The 16830-nt window shown below is 45.0% G+C and overlaps 1 protein-coding gene across 2 annotated transcripts; it reads right to left on the bottom strand.

The window, feature by feature from the left end:
- Positions 1–4054: 4054 nt before the first annotated feature.
- MON1B (MON1 homolog B, secretory trafficking associated) lies at positions 4055–16830 on the bottom strand. 2 transcript variants are annotated; one of them, XM_066615880.1, is made up of 6 exons: positions 16767–16830; positions 14597–14701; positions 12991–13446; positions 10214–11012; positions 7778–7925; positions 4055–6391 (listed from the first exon to the last, which is right to left on the bottom strand). In XM_066615880.1, exons 2-6 carry the CDS (start codon positions 14679–14681, stop codon positions 6173–6175), a joined length of 1707 nt encoding a protein of 568 aa, XP_066471977.1. In that variant the 5' UTR covers positions 14682–14701; positions 16767–16830; the 3' UTR covers positions 4055–6172. The 2 variants fall into 2 exon arrangements, with proteins under 2 accessions (XP_066471977.1, XP_066471978.1); XM_066615881.1 differs by lacking the exon at positions 16767–16830 and adding an exon at positions 16497–16548.

Raw genomic sequence — 16830 nt, 5'->3', positions numbered from 1 at the left:
TAAAGAGCATCTTCCTATCCACTCTGTCCATCCCCTGCATAATTTTGTATGTCTCAATCATGTCCCCCCTCAGGCGTCTCTTTTATAGGCTGAAGAGGCCCAAACGCCATAGCCTTTCCTCATAAGGAAGGTGCCCCAACCCCGTAATCATCTTAGTCACTCTCTTTTGCACCTTTTCCATTTCCATTATGTCTTTTTTGAGATGCGGCGACCAGAACTGGACACAATACTCCAGGTGTGGCCTTACCATCAATTTGTACAACGGCATTATAATACTAGCCGTTTTGTTCTCAATACCCTTCCTAATGATCCCAAGCATAGAATTGGCCTTCTTCACTGCCGCCGCACATTGGGTCGACACTTTCATCGACCTGTCCACCACCACCCCAAGATCTCTCTCCTGATCTGTCACAGACAGCTCAGAACCCATCAGCCTATATCTAAAGTTTTGATTTTTTGCCCCAATGTGCATAACTTTACACTTACTGACATTGAAGCGCATCTGCCATTTTGCTGCCCATTCTGCCAGTCTGGAGAGATCCTTCTGGAGCTCCTCACAATCACTTCTGGTCTTCACCACTCAGAAAAGTTTGGTGTCGTCTGCAAACTTAGCCACTTCACTGCTTAACCCTGTCTCCAGGTCATTTATGAAGAGGTTGAAAAGCACCGGTCCCAGGACAGATCCTTGGGGCACACCGCTTTTCACCTCTCTCCATTGTGAAAATTGCCCATTGACACCCACTCTCTGCTTCCTGGCCTCCAACCAGTTCTCAATCCACGAGAGGACCTGTCCTCTAATTCCCTGACTGTGGAGTTTTTTCAGTAGTCTTTGGTGAGGGACCGTGTCAAACGCCTTCTGAAAGTCCAGATATATAATGTCCACGGGTTCTCCCGCATCCACATGCCTGTTGACCTTTTCAAAGAATTCTATAAGGTTCGTGAGGCAAGACTTACCCTTACAGAAGCCATGCTGACTCTCCCTCAGCAAGGCCTGTTCGTCTATGTGTTTTGAGATCCTATCTTTGATGAGGCATTCCACCATCTTACCCGGTATGGATGTTAGGCTGACCGGCCTATAGTTTCCCGGGTCCCCCCTCTTTCCCTTTTTAAAGATAGGCGTGACATTTGCTATCCTCCAATCTTCTGGCACCGTGGCCATTTTGAGGGACAAGTTGCATACCTTAGTCAAGAGGTCTGCAACTTCATTCTTCAATTCCTTAATAACTCTTGGGTGGATGCTTCCATCCATCTAGTGGATGGATAACTCTTGGGTGGATCTGACTTTGGTCAGATATGCACATTGTACCCTATTGTTCCTCTACACAGGCCAGTCCCATCAGGCACCTGTTTTTTTGATGGAAGAAAGTTTCCCTCCCTGTTGAGAAATTTTGTGAGAAGGGGGAAGTGGTTTTTTCCCCTAAAAATATATATTTTATGCTTTACAGTTTAAAAAAATATATATTTTAAAACATCACAGGAAACTAGCACTAGCAGCCTGATTTCAAGGTAGACATTTCTAAATTTAGATAACAGCTGCAAGATGTATTTCAAGTCAGTGCTACTCTTCAGGATGGTTTTGCTTTCCTCCCACCCTCTCAACATAAGAACAAACCCCTTTTATATTAAAAGTAGTCTTGAATGGGGAGCAATTTTGAGTGGTAGAAGGGGGGGAAGGAATTAATAGTTAACTCTCTCTCAACTGTTTTTACACTCCCTCATGCTGCTTTTCCCTCCAGTGTGTTCCAGACACATTCACTCTTGCTAAAAGTATATCCAGAATCTCAGGTAATGGGAATGGAAAAACGGGCACCCCTCCCTCCCACTGTCCACCCTGCCGAAGTCACCCTTGGCCAAAACTGCTTTCCTTCACACAAAAAAAGGCTGTAGGTTGAATCTTCATTCCATCAACTCCAATAAGGGTAATGTGTAGTTTACTTCTGGAGCTGCTGAGCTGCGATTAAAGTCATACAGCACTTAGTGTTTTTGTGCCGGTTTTGTGTTTTGAAGGGCACAAGCCTAAGCATGTCTACTCAGAAGTAAGTCCTATTGTGTTCAATGGGACTTACTCCCAGGGAAGTGAGGTTAGGATTGCAGCCTTAGTACATCAAATTTTTCAGATAAGCTCAGTGTCCCTTCAGATTTAAAATGTGGAAAGAGATAGGAGACACAAGTCTAAAAATGCAACAGGAGAACCACTGGCCAACCCACCACCTTCCACTTCCTAACGCACTTGTCCCCTTTCCTCAATAAAAAGAGGAAGGGACTATATATGTAGGCTCATTTGCCTACAGTGGGGAATGAGAAATTGATTAATAAGAAGCCTGAGCTCTCACTTGAACATACAAAACAAAACAAACCATTGGCTGAGCCGAGGAAAAAGTGTTATGGTTTGATAAGACTGGCAAGATTTGGAGGGAAACAGAAGACACAGAGTAAGCTATTCAGATCACTTAAACAGTGCCGTTGGGCAGCACTTTTCCTTCTTTGTTTCAGCCATTCCTTTTCTTCCTCCTGCTGGGAATCTTTCTCCGGACACCATCTGAGCTCTCTTCCCTCCCTCTCCCCTCTGTTTCAATTCAATGTCTGCAGGCTGCCATAACCATGCTCACGTTGTGTATTTTCCTCCATGGTCTACTGAGGTTGGGCCCCTTAGACCTGAGAACTCCACCTCCACCCTCCAACCTCACTTCATGGCTTCCTGCCTCTGCACCCCTCCCCCAGCTTCTGTGGCAGTTTCCCGCCTTTTCTCAACTGCCACTACAACCTCTTCTCCACACTCTCTTGTCATGATGGCCCCACACTAAAATTAAAAAGGGGGCCACAGAGCTACTGCTCCTTTGCAACTTGTTTTGACTCCACTAGCAGTCACAAGCTCAAGTGGAGGTAACATGAAGCAGAAATGGTGACCCCGACTTGGTTCATTCAAAAATTCATTTTCTCCTGTAAAGAAAAGCATAGTTCATAGAACTGAAGTACAGCACGTGCTCCCCATTGGTGCTGCAAGGAGTATTTAATGTATTTGGTCTATATCTGCATGAAGAATCTGGCAGTACTGAACTTGCTATGCCAAAACACCCCATTCTCAAAATGCCACACAACCAAGATCAAACCAAACACCTCATTTTCCACAAAGTCACAAAATGAAATGCTAGGCTAGACATGCCAGCTCTGAGTAAGTAGACTCAGGGCCCAATCCTATCCAATTTTCTAGCGCCGGCGCAACCATGCCAATGGGGTGTGCACTACATCGTGTGGTGGGAAGGCAGTCACAGAAGCCTCCCCAAGGTATGGGAATATTTGTTCCCTTGCCTCAGGGCTGCATTATGGTTGCACTTGGTGCTGGAAAGTTGGATAGGACTGGGCCCTCAAGGGAGCTAAACTAACTGTGACAGTTCTTCCTATTTATACAAGTGAAACACAAACTGGCTTAAAATGGTGGTGGATTTTTGAAAACCTGCAGTCATCAGCCACATGGTATATTTTTAACACAGGCCCCAGTGCAAAACCACTGTCAGGGAAAGACCCTGACATAACTATAGCATGCAAATTGCATGATTGGTATTTGCTTTGTTTCTGGCATACATATGAGGAAGTCAATCCTGCAAATTCGACAACTCATTGAAATTGATTACTAGCCATTCACTTGGTTCCATAAAACATGCATTGTCGTCCCCCCCAAAAAGGGGGAAATCCCAGCCCATTAATAGCCTTAAGCCCGAATCCTAACCCACCTTCCAGCACTGGCATAGCTGAACCAATGGGACGTATGAGGCTTCTTACAGTTGGGTGGCAGTCACTGAGGCCTCCTCAGAGTAAGGGGATGTTTGTCCCCTTATCTCAAAGCTGCATTGTCCTTATGTCGGTGCTGGAAAGTGGGTTGGGATTGCATCCTAAATTGTCTTTCTTCAGGTGATAGCCCTACTTATTTGCAAGGCTGCCGTAGAGAATTCCTTGAAACAAGTGACTGCCATTGATCCTGACAAACTAAATGGAAGATCCTTTGCCAACCACACTGCCAGATGGAGAAAGAAAACAGACACATGCCAAGACATAATTTTAAAATGGGATGTGTTTGTATTTAATAAGATGCTTCCAGTTCTTAGTACAACAGTTCAGCCAGTAATATAAACCCTCATTGTCAGTCAACCCACATGATCACTGCTGTTCACATGGAATCACTGCTGTTCTCCTGCCATGGTAGAAAAAAATGCCAGCCAGAAGCAAGCTGAGCAAAAAGCAAGCACCAGGAGGAATCCAACAACAACAACAACAGATGTATGCTGCAGAATAGCATCATTCTTCTAATCACTGCAGTGCTGGCAATGAAGAGAGAATCCAATTTGGTGCTCAGCCCACTTCAAACTGGCAACATTACTCAGTACGCTGACAAAAAATTTTTTTTTAAATCCCAGATTAAATCAAGCCTTTCCCACCCCAAGCCCATAATGAGAAAGCAAAGGGTGGGAGGACTGCCCACTGAAGGAGGCTCCCTCATGCTCCCATGTGGACCAAGACAAGACTTCTTTATAGTTACCAGGAAGGCCAGGGAAACAAGACCCAGTAGAGCAGCAGTAGCAAATGTAGACAGGGCATAGATTTGCATGGCAAAGAAGCAGCTGCTTAGGAATAGAAAGGATGCAATTGTTATTTGCTTGTAAATAATATTTTTTTTCAAGTCCCCCTTTGAAAAGAGCAGCTGTCAAGATCTGGAATCAAGAATGAGAAGAGGGTTATTGATCAGTATCAAGCTTTAAAAGGAAGTTTACCATGGATCTGTTTATTCTTCCCTACCTAGAAGTCTACAGCATACACACAGCTGCTGAAGGAAAAGCTGGTGGCTCTCCAATGTAAGAAAAAATAATAGTGCTCATAGAAGCAACATATTATTCAAGCAGTAAAAAAAACAAGAATTCTTCTCTCTGAATTTTTATGAGCTCCAGTTTCAGTCCAAGACAGACCTTCATTTTTGGACAGGAGAAAATCAGGTTGGCTGTTGGGAGGGGGGGGAGGAATACATATTGGACAGAAAGATGGTTTTTCAAAGCCAGTTAGGTTTCAGCAGAAGACATTAAAAAGACAGTTGCCAAAATTCCATCATAGTTACATAGTACAAACTGAGCCATCAGAGAGACATTACATTGTACCAGAAGACTGCAAGACACCCTTCATATACATGTGGCTTCAGGACAAAGGTCTGAGGCCACTTCTCCAAAAGGAAATTAGAGTCCAAAAGAAGAGTGAGGTCAAGAGTCTTAAGTTAAAAATACTGATAGCCCCAAGGTGCAGGATTCTTTGGAATCAAACCGCTTCACTTAGAGCACTCTCAAGGTGGCATTAAGCTGATTCAAATCATCAATGTTTGCAACAAACATTCAACAGTTCTAGGCTGATTATGTGCTGCCTAAAGGCACCAATCTCTTGAGAAGCAAGCAGCAGCTTCTAGACTAGCCATGGGTAGCCTTTTTGGAAAAAAACAAAACAGAGTGCCTAACTAGAGATAATCACAATGTTGTATGTAAATCATCTTTATTTTGTGACAGTACCAAGATAATCTTGGTTGCTGATCTGAGTATCCCACTTGGGATTCTTTCTTTTCTTTTCTTTTGCCATTTTGAGCATTAGAGAAACAGAACAAGCTGAATTTCCCACCTCCTGTTTTTTGCCCCAGAGACAGAAGTGGTATTCAGCACACTTAAAAAGCTGCTAATGAGAAAAGAGGAAACAGGATACGAAAAGCCAATGCAATTCCCCAGGCTTGAGCAAGCCCTCATTAATGGCAAATTTTAGCCTCCTGGGCTCTAGAATAATCATCAGTGTAAGCCATGTTCAGGTGATGCCCACATGAAATCCCCAACCTTCCAATGACATACCACTTCCACAGTTAAAATCCACAGCCTCCCTAGACATCTTCACAGTCTACAAGAGAGCCTCTGCTCAGGTTCAGTCCCTCTCTACAGCACTGAAGACTGCCAAGTGGACTTTTTAAAAAGCAGCATGTCAAACCTTTCAGGCTCGGTTACCAAAGAGGCAACTTGGTCTGAAAACCTAATTCTTCCCAAACCAGAACACAACATGAAAGTTCTTTCCTTGCTCGCAGAGAAGTTCTTCCTTCGAGAGTGTTCTTTAAGGAGAAACACACAGGAGACAATTCAAGATGACTGACGTTCTAGGCCTATAGGGCTCCAAAGAAGCCATTCTCAGCACCATCAGTTCGGGTCCCCTTGCTTCCTCTACCAGGGTTAGGTGTGGTGGAGTACTTAGGTGGGTAGCGGATGAAGAGCCGGTCTTCTTCCTTCTTTATCCAGCGCAGCAGCTTGGTCAGGACATTGATGGCACCAGCTTTGGTCACCAAGGGACTGAAGCAGGTGTATAATTCAAATTTACTGGTAACCTGGAGGAGAGAAGAAAGGTCAACAACCCCATTCAGTAGGTAGGTCAGGAACTCTGTGCAGATCCCACCAGAGACACCAAGTGGAGAGGAGTTGGAACCTTTGATTTCCCTATCAGGTATTATGAAACTTTACTATTCTATAGCCCCATGGGTCTAAACTTCATAAGCCACTAGATTCAATTAAAGCCCTTATACTGCTCTGGACCAGGGTATCTCAGAGACCGCCTACTCCCGTACAATCCGGCCCGTCCTCTTAGGTCATCAGAGAAGGCCTTTTTACAAGTGCAGCAGCCTAGGGAGGTACGTGGGGCAGCAGCAAGAAATACGGCCTTCTCAGTAGTGGCACCAACGCTATGGAATTCCCTTCCCCTTGACTTAAGAACTGCTCCCTCGCTTGAAACTTTTCGGCGAGGCCTGAAGACCCTTCTGTTTAGACAAGCCTTCTGAGTTCCTGGCCTTTTTAACATCTCTTAATATTTTTTAACATCTGTTTACAGGCCTGATCCTTTTTTAATTTGCTGCGCTATGCTCTTATCTGACTAGTTTTTATCTGACTACTGTTTTTAAAATATGTTATTTTTTATCTGTTTTAAACTATGTTTTTAATGTGTTTTAACCTTGTTTTGTAAGCCGCCTTGAGACCCTTCAGGGAGAAAGGCGGGGTAAAAAAAAAATAATAATAATAATAGCAGCAGCAGCAGCAGCCGCCGCCTCTAAGATTCCATCCATAGTCACATGCTGGGATAATTCAGATGCAGTGTAAAACCATGGTTTGTCACTATCTGAATTAACAGTGAGGCAATTGCCACATCAAGCTCTCAGACAGAGCAGCAAATTATGGTTTACCTTCAACCAGGAACACTCATAGGAAATTGTCTCATATATGGGCAGCAAAATGGCAGAAATGCTTCAGTGTAATGCAAAGTAATGTGCAAAGTAATGCATTGTGGAGCAAGAAATCAATACATCACATATACACTAATGAGTTCTGAACCATCTGTGATGGATCAGGAGACCAACCTTGGGTTGGTGATGGACAGCTCCATGAAAGTGTCAACCCAGTGTACAGTGGCGGTGAAGAAGGCCAATTTCATGCTTGGGATAATTTTAAAAAGGGATTGAGAATAAAACCACCAATATTAGTATGCCATTGTACAAATTGATAGTAAGGCCACATCTGGAGTATTGTGTCCAGCACTGGTCTCCATATCTCAAAATGTTTCAGATCTGGGGCTCCAACACATACCCCTGTTCCCCTGCAAGTGTTCCTCACCAATTCACCTTATGTTGAAATGCCTGGAAACAGAAACCCCTCATTTTATCCAAACTCCACTATGAACATTCAAGAAGCAAGTTATTTGAAACAACCACAGAATCATTCCTCACCCAAGCCAAAAGGGTCTCCTTTTCAGCTACATGGTAGATGAGACGCAGAGGGCGTGAGGTACTGTGGATCCGACTGTGAAGGTAGTGATACAGGTCAAAGAGCCGATGACGTTCATTCTCACTGCAATATGGCCCCTCTAGTTCTGGGCTGTGGGGGTGAAGAATGACATATCAGGGAAGTCTACACAGGGAGCTATACAACTCTTTACTATGGACCAGACTACAGAACCTACAGATCAAGGGCAGAGCTAAGAATCAAATGAATTTGTATATTTCAGCCATTGCCACAGAAATTCGCTAGAAAGGATGGGAGAGGATAAGAATATAACCCCAGATGAAGCCATTACAAGTCAGCCTATACAAGGTAATCTTACAATGAGCTCAGAAGATGTCCAATGCTCATGTTAATAAATCCTGAGCCTGAACATGGGATGCTTGTGGAAAAGGTGCTAGGAATGCCACTATGAGGCAGTTTCTAGCCCATCATCAGTCAAATCAACACACTACAGCAAACAGTAGGGTTGAAAAAGCTGATCCTGTGTGTAGATTAAAGAATGCATCTAACTTAGGCCAACATAATTCTGGCTTTTGACCTATTGCCATCACCCCCTCTCGCAGTGTACCAAAATGGCCAAGAAAGTAGGCCATCAGCCTTTGGCAAGTCTTCAGAGAATTGCAAGTTGGGCTATTTCTAAAGCAACCACACAGCTGCACTGACATGTATCACTAACAAGCAGCAAAAGGTAAAATTAACACAGGAAACACCTTTAAGGACATATGGCTGGTTCAAAGGTGCATCAGCATCAAGGTCAGTGTCCATTCCTTGACATTCATTTCCAGATTTCCCTGTACTGCTGCAGGACATTGCAAGCTAGCTAGCTGAAATCTCATGATGCTCAATCCCCGATGGCCTCATAGTCACATGAACGGCTCCTGCTTCCACACAAATTCTTGTTATAAGAACACATGACATGCTCTATTTAAAGCTGTAATTCAATAAGGCAAGCTTAGCTCTTCCCACAACCTCTGGATGGGAGGTGGGGGGAAAGGTATGCCAGCTGCCTAGAGGTCTGGGTGTTCCTAGGTCTAGCTGCCTCAACACATTTTTTTTTGTTTTAAAAAAATGGTCTTTTGGTACGTACTTCACTGTTCTGGCATTTTGTGACACAAAACCCAGATTTGCCACCAAATGCACATTTGAACAGCTGTAGTCCATCCTGGCTTTGATGAGTACACCTACATCATGCAAGCATTACAAACACACAATGAAATATTAGAATGGTCGACAGGCACATATTATATCAAGTGAAATTTCAGGGCGAGACAGTGGGGGGTATGCAAATGTGCTACTCAGTTTAGTTATTTCCCAAGCAAAAAACAAGTTTCAGGATCATTTATAATCACTAAATAAAACAAAAACTCATACAGATTCAGTTCCAAAAAAAGCCAACTCCACATTCAAATACAGTTATGCAAATCATTAACCATTTGATTATTTTGCATGAATTGGTTCAGTTGCAGGATGTTGGAAGGGAATTATGAGGTCATCTAGTCTAAACCTGGTTCAGTGCAGCCAACTATTACAGCAGTGGTTCTCAAACTGTGGATCACAACCTAAAAGTGAGCCACTACCTGGTTTTTGGTGGGTAACAAGGCTGGCATGACCCTGAAGTTGGAAGTGCGACCCACTTCATTGGCCACATCATGCCCTGCCCCCAGAATACCTTGTGGCATATTCTGGGGTGCAACCCGGATGTGACAAGGCATTCTGCTGCATTCTACGGCATGACATGACAGACAAGATTTCCTGTCAAAGTTCATCATGTTGAATGCAAGAGAGATATGAGTGCATGAAGGACAGTACCGGCATCTGACAGGAAGTGTAGAAAGGGCAGTGTTGAACTAGGGAGACCAAGGCTCAAATACCACCCCCTCATGAAGCACACTGAGAGAACAGTCTCTGCCTCTCAGCCTAACCAACCTCACAGGATGAGTGTGACAGGAAAACTTTGCACACAACACTGAGCTCTTGGAAAGAAGCTCTGTCCTGAAGAGAAACATTGCATGAATGCTTTGGGGAAGAAATCATCCCCCATATCAATAAGACTAGCAATCTTTTTCACACCAACCAATACAAGATTCTCAAGTTTCCTTTCCAGGTCAAACACCATGAAACATTCCACACATACAGAAATGTAGGGCATGAACAAGCCCAACCACATTTTCTAGAAGTTCACAGATGTTAGCCTACTATATAGCAACAGGCCAATATGCTACACAATGGGGATTCCACAGCATTAGCACCTAGTCACAGAGGACTTCACCTCCCATAGTGCCTCCATCCTACTCCCAGCATCACAATAAATTCTTATTCCAAGTTCTCCTTATTCCCACTTTGTTCAGAGCAAATTCCAACGCACTTGATTCTCCAATTACCTGGTGAACTGAGGGAGCTGCCGGTAGTTATCAGGTATATCCAGGGGCTTGTACATAAAGTGCCGAAGATCTGGCACCCCCACCATCCCCACACTGTAGGATGGGCTCCTCAAGCCGCTTGAGAGTGCCTGCAGGTAGTTTTGAGTCCTCATGCCCTCCTCAATGCGCTTCTTGCAGTCCGAGACAGAATAGAAAGACTCCTTGTCAACAGAGAGAAGGATGAGGCAGACAGTACATTCTGCATCCAAGTAGGAAATGTAAGCATAAAAGTAACAGTCAGGGTTGAAGCGAGGCAAGCAAATAGGTGTCCAGATCTCCCCAGTTTGGAAGGCAGAGGTTGCCCCAATGAGGTTGAGCAACAAGTGCAAGTCAGTGGGTTCTAGCCGGCAATCATCAATAACTGTTTTCTCTTGTACTGTAGTGACCAGCTGACTACGAGCCACTAGAATGGAAAATACCAGATTAGGTGTGATTGACTTCTGGAGCAAAGTACTCAGTGAATCGCGCAGGGAAGATGGCAGAGGCAGACAGCGGACAGCACCAAGCAAAAAACAAGGGTCTGACTCCACCAGGTTCAGCAGTCGGTCAAGAATCTTCTCTGAGCCAGTGAGCAGGCGCCGGAGATCATAGTTCTTCTTTTTCTCAAAGATACGGGTGATGCTGGCTTGAGTGAGCATGCTGATGATCTGGTAGTAGACATACAAAAGCTCCTGGCTCAGCTGCTGCTCCGACTGCAGGGTGCGTGAAACAGACACCAGCACAAGTGGGCCCTGCTGCACAAAAACCAGTTTGCGATCATCTGCGATGAAAAAACAGGGAGAAGAGCCATCAGGATCTGTGACAGATTCAGCTCCCCAGTCAAATATGACTGAACCAGGATGAAAAACCAGGCCTCATTTTGTGCCCTACAATGGCCACCCTACATATTACACTAAATGTTTCATTGCGTAGTTACAAACTTAAGATTATTTATGTATAGGAGCCACATGGGCTGCAGTCAAGATCAGGACTGCTGGGGGGGGGTTTAGAGTATTTTTACCCCAATACCATTTCCCCCCACTGCAAATTACCTCTAAGCAGCAGCAACTTAACTACAGAAGAGAAAACACTAAGGTAAATGATAAAATACTCTCGCTCCCAGCTGTAACCCTGATCCAAACTGTACTCCTGCATGGCTCTTGAACCCATGTAAATTAAAGCAAGTAACAACACAACAACATATTTACAGTGCAATCCTATCTTGCGCTGGAACAGGCAGGCCAGGAGACCTACACTGTATCCAGAGCAAGATTGGGGCCAGAAGTGGCTCAGCCAGAAGCAAGGGGAAACTCTTTCCCTTACCCCCAGGTAAGCCACCACAGCAGCTTGCAGCCACTCCGCGCTGCTCGGGGAATGGGGTTGGGATCCTGCATAACAGCTGGGTCCTAGCCCCACCTCCCATTCCCCACCTGCCTGCCCCTGGGACCACCCACTGCCAACACCAGAACACCTCCCTCCCACCTTCTCCCCACCCCCCCCATACCCCTGCGTCGGCCGAACTCGGCCGACGTAACCCTCCCTCCCCAAGTCGGCATGGAGGCTGGATACAGCCTCTGCAGGCTGGTGCACATCCCTGTGCCGGCCCAGCTGACTCCCAAGGAGGTGCAAATGTGCCTTGTCTAAATGAAACTTGCACCCTTAATGTAAAATGTAGTTTGGTTCTTACTAAAAGGCGAGGCTGTGTATATACTGTAGTCTGGTTCCATGGAAGCATAAAAAAATCTGTGCTGTACAAGCAGAGAGCTTAGTTTCCTGAAAATCTCAGTTTTCCATTTTTACAAGCAACTGTTTAGTCCTTATGATCACAGCTGAGTTTTAATGCTGGGTTTTAATGCTCTGCATATTGTTTTGCCCCAGGGCTAGTGGAAGTAGTTATGCAAGACTGATAGAGACAATATGCCAAACATAAGAAGATATGCAACACTGGATCACTTTGCATAAGTTCTTACAGACTGTAGAAATGGGCTTTTCTTGGGGCAGAATTTAGAATTTGAATTTCTAGACCTAAGTGTTGTGTGCTTTTTTAAAAACTAGAACAGTCACACACCACCTCACTAAGATGCCCAAGAAAGAACAGATGTTGTTTTATCTTGCTGTACTTGCATATTTTAATAGTACTCACTCTTATTACTGCATACTTTATTAAGATTGTTAAGTGTGCATCTTCTCATTTTACATATTTTATCTGGAATTTTAATTATGCATAATTTTATTTTGCTCCTGCAAGTCAAGGGGGCAGGTGAGGAGTTAGAAAACAGAACCTCAGCATCATTCGTGACCACTATAATTTTTTCAGCAGCAGTTTGACTTCTAAAATGTCACCAAATGTTGCCAATATGCTTTCAAGCATATCTTCCCAACTATGATTGCTAGAAAAAGTGCTATTTAAAACAGAAGCAAGAAGAAAAAGTTGAGTGTCTCAAATTCTGCACCCCATTTGTGCTTTTCTGTATTTGCATAAAATTGCAACACAAAACCCCGGGTATAGCCCACAGAACAGAAGACAGAGTCATCATGAACAACCTGATCTTCCTCTGCTGCTCCAAACACATTTACAGTCTAGCCCTAGACTGTGCCCAATCAGTGGAAACGCAACTGTCTCCTTGATAAGACAGGTACCAGTCATAATCTTGAGGACCAGCCCAGTTGCAAGGTGACCTATAAAAACTATCAGGATACTTCTTTGAGATAGGTACAGCCATATCTATTGACCCCCATTTCCCCACTTTGTGCCATACCAGAATAGATGGAACGGATGGTGTTATCCCCACTCTGGATGAATGACACCAGGGCCATCATGACCCCCATAGTAGAACTGAGAGCTTCCTCATTGCCATAGCGCGAGTAAATGGGTTTGCCAGCTTCACTTAAGACAAAGACATGTTTTCTGTGTGCCCGCCAACTCTCAGTTGTCACATCTTCATCCCGGTGTGTAACAGGGCGAGACTGTGCTGCTTCCTCCTCCCCTGCTGGCCCACTGCCCATCACCATAGGCCTGCTAAATTCACTGGAGTCTTCCAAGGTATTGTCAGTGGAGGCTGAATCTGACAGGTCTTTGTCACTCAGTTCCTCCCGAGTTTCACTCGACTCCTCCTGCACATCCAGTCTGCTCTCTACCACGCTCAAGGGTCCATTATTTGGGAGTACAGGTTGCTCCCTCTGCTCATCCAAGGCAGAACTGGGTTCATCTCCACCTGGAAAGATATCGTGCAATAAGTCAAGAGTAAAAGCATTCACAATTCCTAGCTAATCTACATCAGTTCTTGTCAACTAAAGCCTTACAACAATTCCCCACAGATTTTTTTGCAGCAAGGTTCAGTGTGCCCTGCTGACAACTTCCTAAAGTCTCCTGCTCTCTTAAAAAGGCACAATTGTTGCCATTCTCCCTTTCTGCCCCTTATGCCTAGAACTCACTCCCAGGACAAATACATGGTGCCACTTACTTATTTCTTCACATTCCTCCTGAAAACTCATCTTTGTAGCCTCATCCTATAGATGTTTACTCAGTTCCAACAAGCTTAACAGGGCTTACTTCCAAGTTTGGATATATGGGACTGCATGCTTAGTGTGAAACTATGGTATGAGGACCTAATTTCTACCTCCACCAAAAGCAAAACCTAAGCACACTGAACTGCACTTCTTCACGTACGTGACAGTGTGACATAGGGCGCAATCCTAACCCACTTTCCAGCACCGACATAAGGGCAATGCAGCTCTGATGTAAGGGAATAAACTTTCCCTTACTCTGAGGAAGCCTCCGTGAGTGCCACCCAACTACAGGATGCAACACATTTCCCATTGGCACAGCTATGCCAGTGCTGGAAAGTTGGTTAGGATTTGGGCCATAGTGGCTCAGTCAGAGCTTATAGGCGACCTTAGGTAAGCCCCTCCCAAACTGTCTCAACTCCCCAGCTGCAATATGGAGATATTGTTCAGCTTACAGAATTGTTGAGAAGTGCTTTGCACACTTAGTGAGTGTGAAACAAGTGCTAAGAACTATCATCATTGCCATCCCTTGCTGACTTCGCCTCTCCCTTTGCCAGCTTTGCCCTCTGTAAGCTTAGATTTTAAGCAACTTGGAGCAGGAACCTACCCTTTTCTGTTTATGTCATGCTTTACAGCACCATATACATTGGAGATGCTACATTTACAGTACTTGCTTACAATCTCATGAGACGCCTTTCTTGCTTTATCTAGACAAGGACCACAAAATGAAAAAGACTGACTGTTACCAAGCAAAACTACATGCAGCTGATAAGAAATGCTGACACAGAAAGACACCCAAAAATGCCTTATGTAGAAGAAGCGAACAAGAATGGAAGACAGATGCTTCATGCCACTCACCCATCTCTGCAGAATCTAGCCCAGACTCCTGCTCAGGGGGATCCATCCCATCCTTTGGGTGTAAGCCAGGGTCTTCCGTTTCCATCTCTACATCTCGGATAGTATCTGCACAGCCAAGAGACAAACATGAGAAAACTCCCCAAGTAAAAGAACAGGATGCAGGTGCAATGCCGCTTACTCACCAGGCCCAACCCCTGCTCTCAAATTAGACAACTTACACTACTGACTCCACCCTAACCACCCAACCACCCACATACACCCAATGATAAGCAGGAATCCTGCCATTTAGAAGATACAAACCAGGAAAAGGGGCCCGGCCAGCTCCTAGTTCTCCAGGGAAAAGCCTTTACAATCTGCAACAGTCAGTCTGTCAGACTTGCCTGCCCTCCAGGGTGTAATCTCAGTCACATGCCAAAGCAGGGATACCACAAAGAAGACAGCAAGAAAACACACACACAGCACAGACAGCAGCAGCAGCAGCACACACACCCTTCTACCAAATAGGATTATAGAAACAGACTGTCACTTAGATTATTGGACTTCAGGAGAAATGCCGAGTGGACTGCACTGTGACTTAAGTGGGGGTGGGGGTCACACGTGTAGCACCACCAGCATTTTCCATTTCAGTTGTTTGTTAAATTTTCTTTGATGAGAACGAGAAGGGAAGGAATTGGGTGTGGAGCAAATTCACAGCCCAATGGATAGGACGCCTTTACCTTTTTTATAACTGGGTCCAAAATGGAACTTTGGCAGGTGTAGCTCGTCATGCAACAGCAGAAAAGTTGCATCTATCAAAATTCTCTCTTATATACAACAGTTAAAGATAAAGGAGTTTATTTCCATGTGATCATGCTACATTTCAGGGCATTGGTCCCAGAGCATGATCTGACAAGAGATTCAGCCACCTACAAGCACAGTAGGTCTGGTTAGCTATTGGATGGAAATCCCAGTGTACATCACTTCAAATTCCATGAGTTAAGGAAGGCAGGATACAAATGCAGCAAATAAAATACATCTGTTACCAAATTATTAAAAAATTCTTTGTTATAAAGCAAGACCCACAGATCTGCATACCAGAGCTGAATATTAAACAAATGCCAAGCCACCCCAGACATCACAAAGCACAGAACAGCAGCTGCGTCTCCACACAGAGAATTCCAGGTGCCCAGTCCAAAAATCTCAGAGCAGCTCATCCAGTTTCAGAACCTGGAAGCACCTCTTATCACATCAGCTGTAAGATCTGTCAGAGAGGGTGAAACTCTGCAGAGTGCTGGCAGTGATCCAACTCTCCCTTCCCATTCCCAGAGGGGACCTATCCCCATTAATCAGCTCCATCTTTCACAATACTAGAACGTGGAATGTCCCAATGAGGCTAACTGGCAGAAAGCCTGGACAGAACAAAGTAAGCATTCCTTCATACAGTGCATAATTCCCATTGCTGTTGGTGCCTCTGAAAAGACCTATAACCAGTGGCCAAATCCATCAGTGGCCAAATCCAGCCATCCAGCATCCCATACAAGATATGACAACTATGATTTTGTAGTCACTCCCATGCAACTTGGTACAGTAATTTTGTTCACTGCCAGCAGAAACTTCAACATCTAAACTAACCAATTTACAGGATTCAATACCAAAAAAGTGCATCAGTGGCCACAGGCTTTGAGCCCAGTCCTAGGCATATCTACGCAGAGGCAAGTCCCATTAAAGTCAATGGGGCTTATTCCCAGGAAAATGCAGGTAGGATTGTAGCCTTAGAAAGCTTTTAAAAGCATGGGACAGATGTGCCATAGATAGGTGCATCAGCAGCCACAAGCCGTGACAGCTCAATGGAACCGCCCCATACAGAGACAGTACAGCACATGGACACTGACAGACAAGGGAAAGGCCAGCACCCTCTCACCCAGCTGCTTGGGAGCTCCCCAGAGGCATCTGACTTGATGCTGCCAGAAGCAGAGTGTTGGACCAGGTGGATCGTGGCCTGATCCCGCAAGGCAGCGCCTGCTCGCTCCGGGTATTGCCAATGCAAGGAAGGCAAAACACCTGGGGCCATCCCACCTGGAAGGGAGGGCGGGAGGGAGACCCCACCCAGAGACAGACAGAATGACGTCACAGGGGGTACCCCCTCACGGGAGGGAGTCTCCTATCCCCCGGTCACAGGCTTCCCTCTCACCATCCGCTCAGCAGCTCCCCACGGTCGTAACACAAAACCCTCCAAGACTCCACCAGCCACACTT

The sequence above is a fragment of the Tiliqua scincoides genome, chromosome 2, assembly GCF_035046505.1.
Source record: "Tiliqua scincoides isolate rTilSci1 chromosome 2, rTilSci1.hap2, whole genome shotgun sequence".
In the NCBI taxonomy this organism is placed as follows: Eukaryota; Metazoa; Chordata; class Lepidosauria; order Squamata; family Scincidae; genus Tiliqua; species Tiliqua scincoides.
Note: the sequence above shows the minus strand (reverse complement) of the source record. Positions and strands in the feature narration are given on the sequence as shown.

Coding starts and splice junctions, on each gene's coding strand:
- MON1B (XM_066615880.1), bottom strand. CDS start 14,681: ATGGAAACGGAAGACCCTGGCTTACACCCAAAGGATGGGATGGATCCC. Junction 11,013..12,990: donor CATCCGTTCCATCTATTCTG/GTATGGCACAAA, acceptor TTTTCATCGCAG/ATGATCGCAAACTGGTTTTT. Junction 6,392..7,777: donor AGGAGACCCTTTTGGCTTGG/GTGAGGAATGAT, acceptor TCTCTCCTCCAG/GTTACCAGTAAATTTGAATT.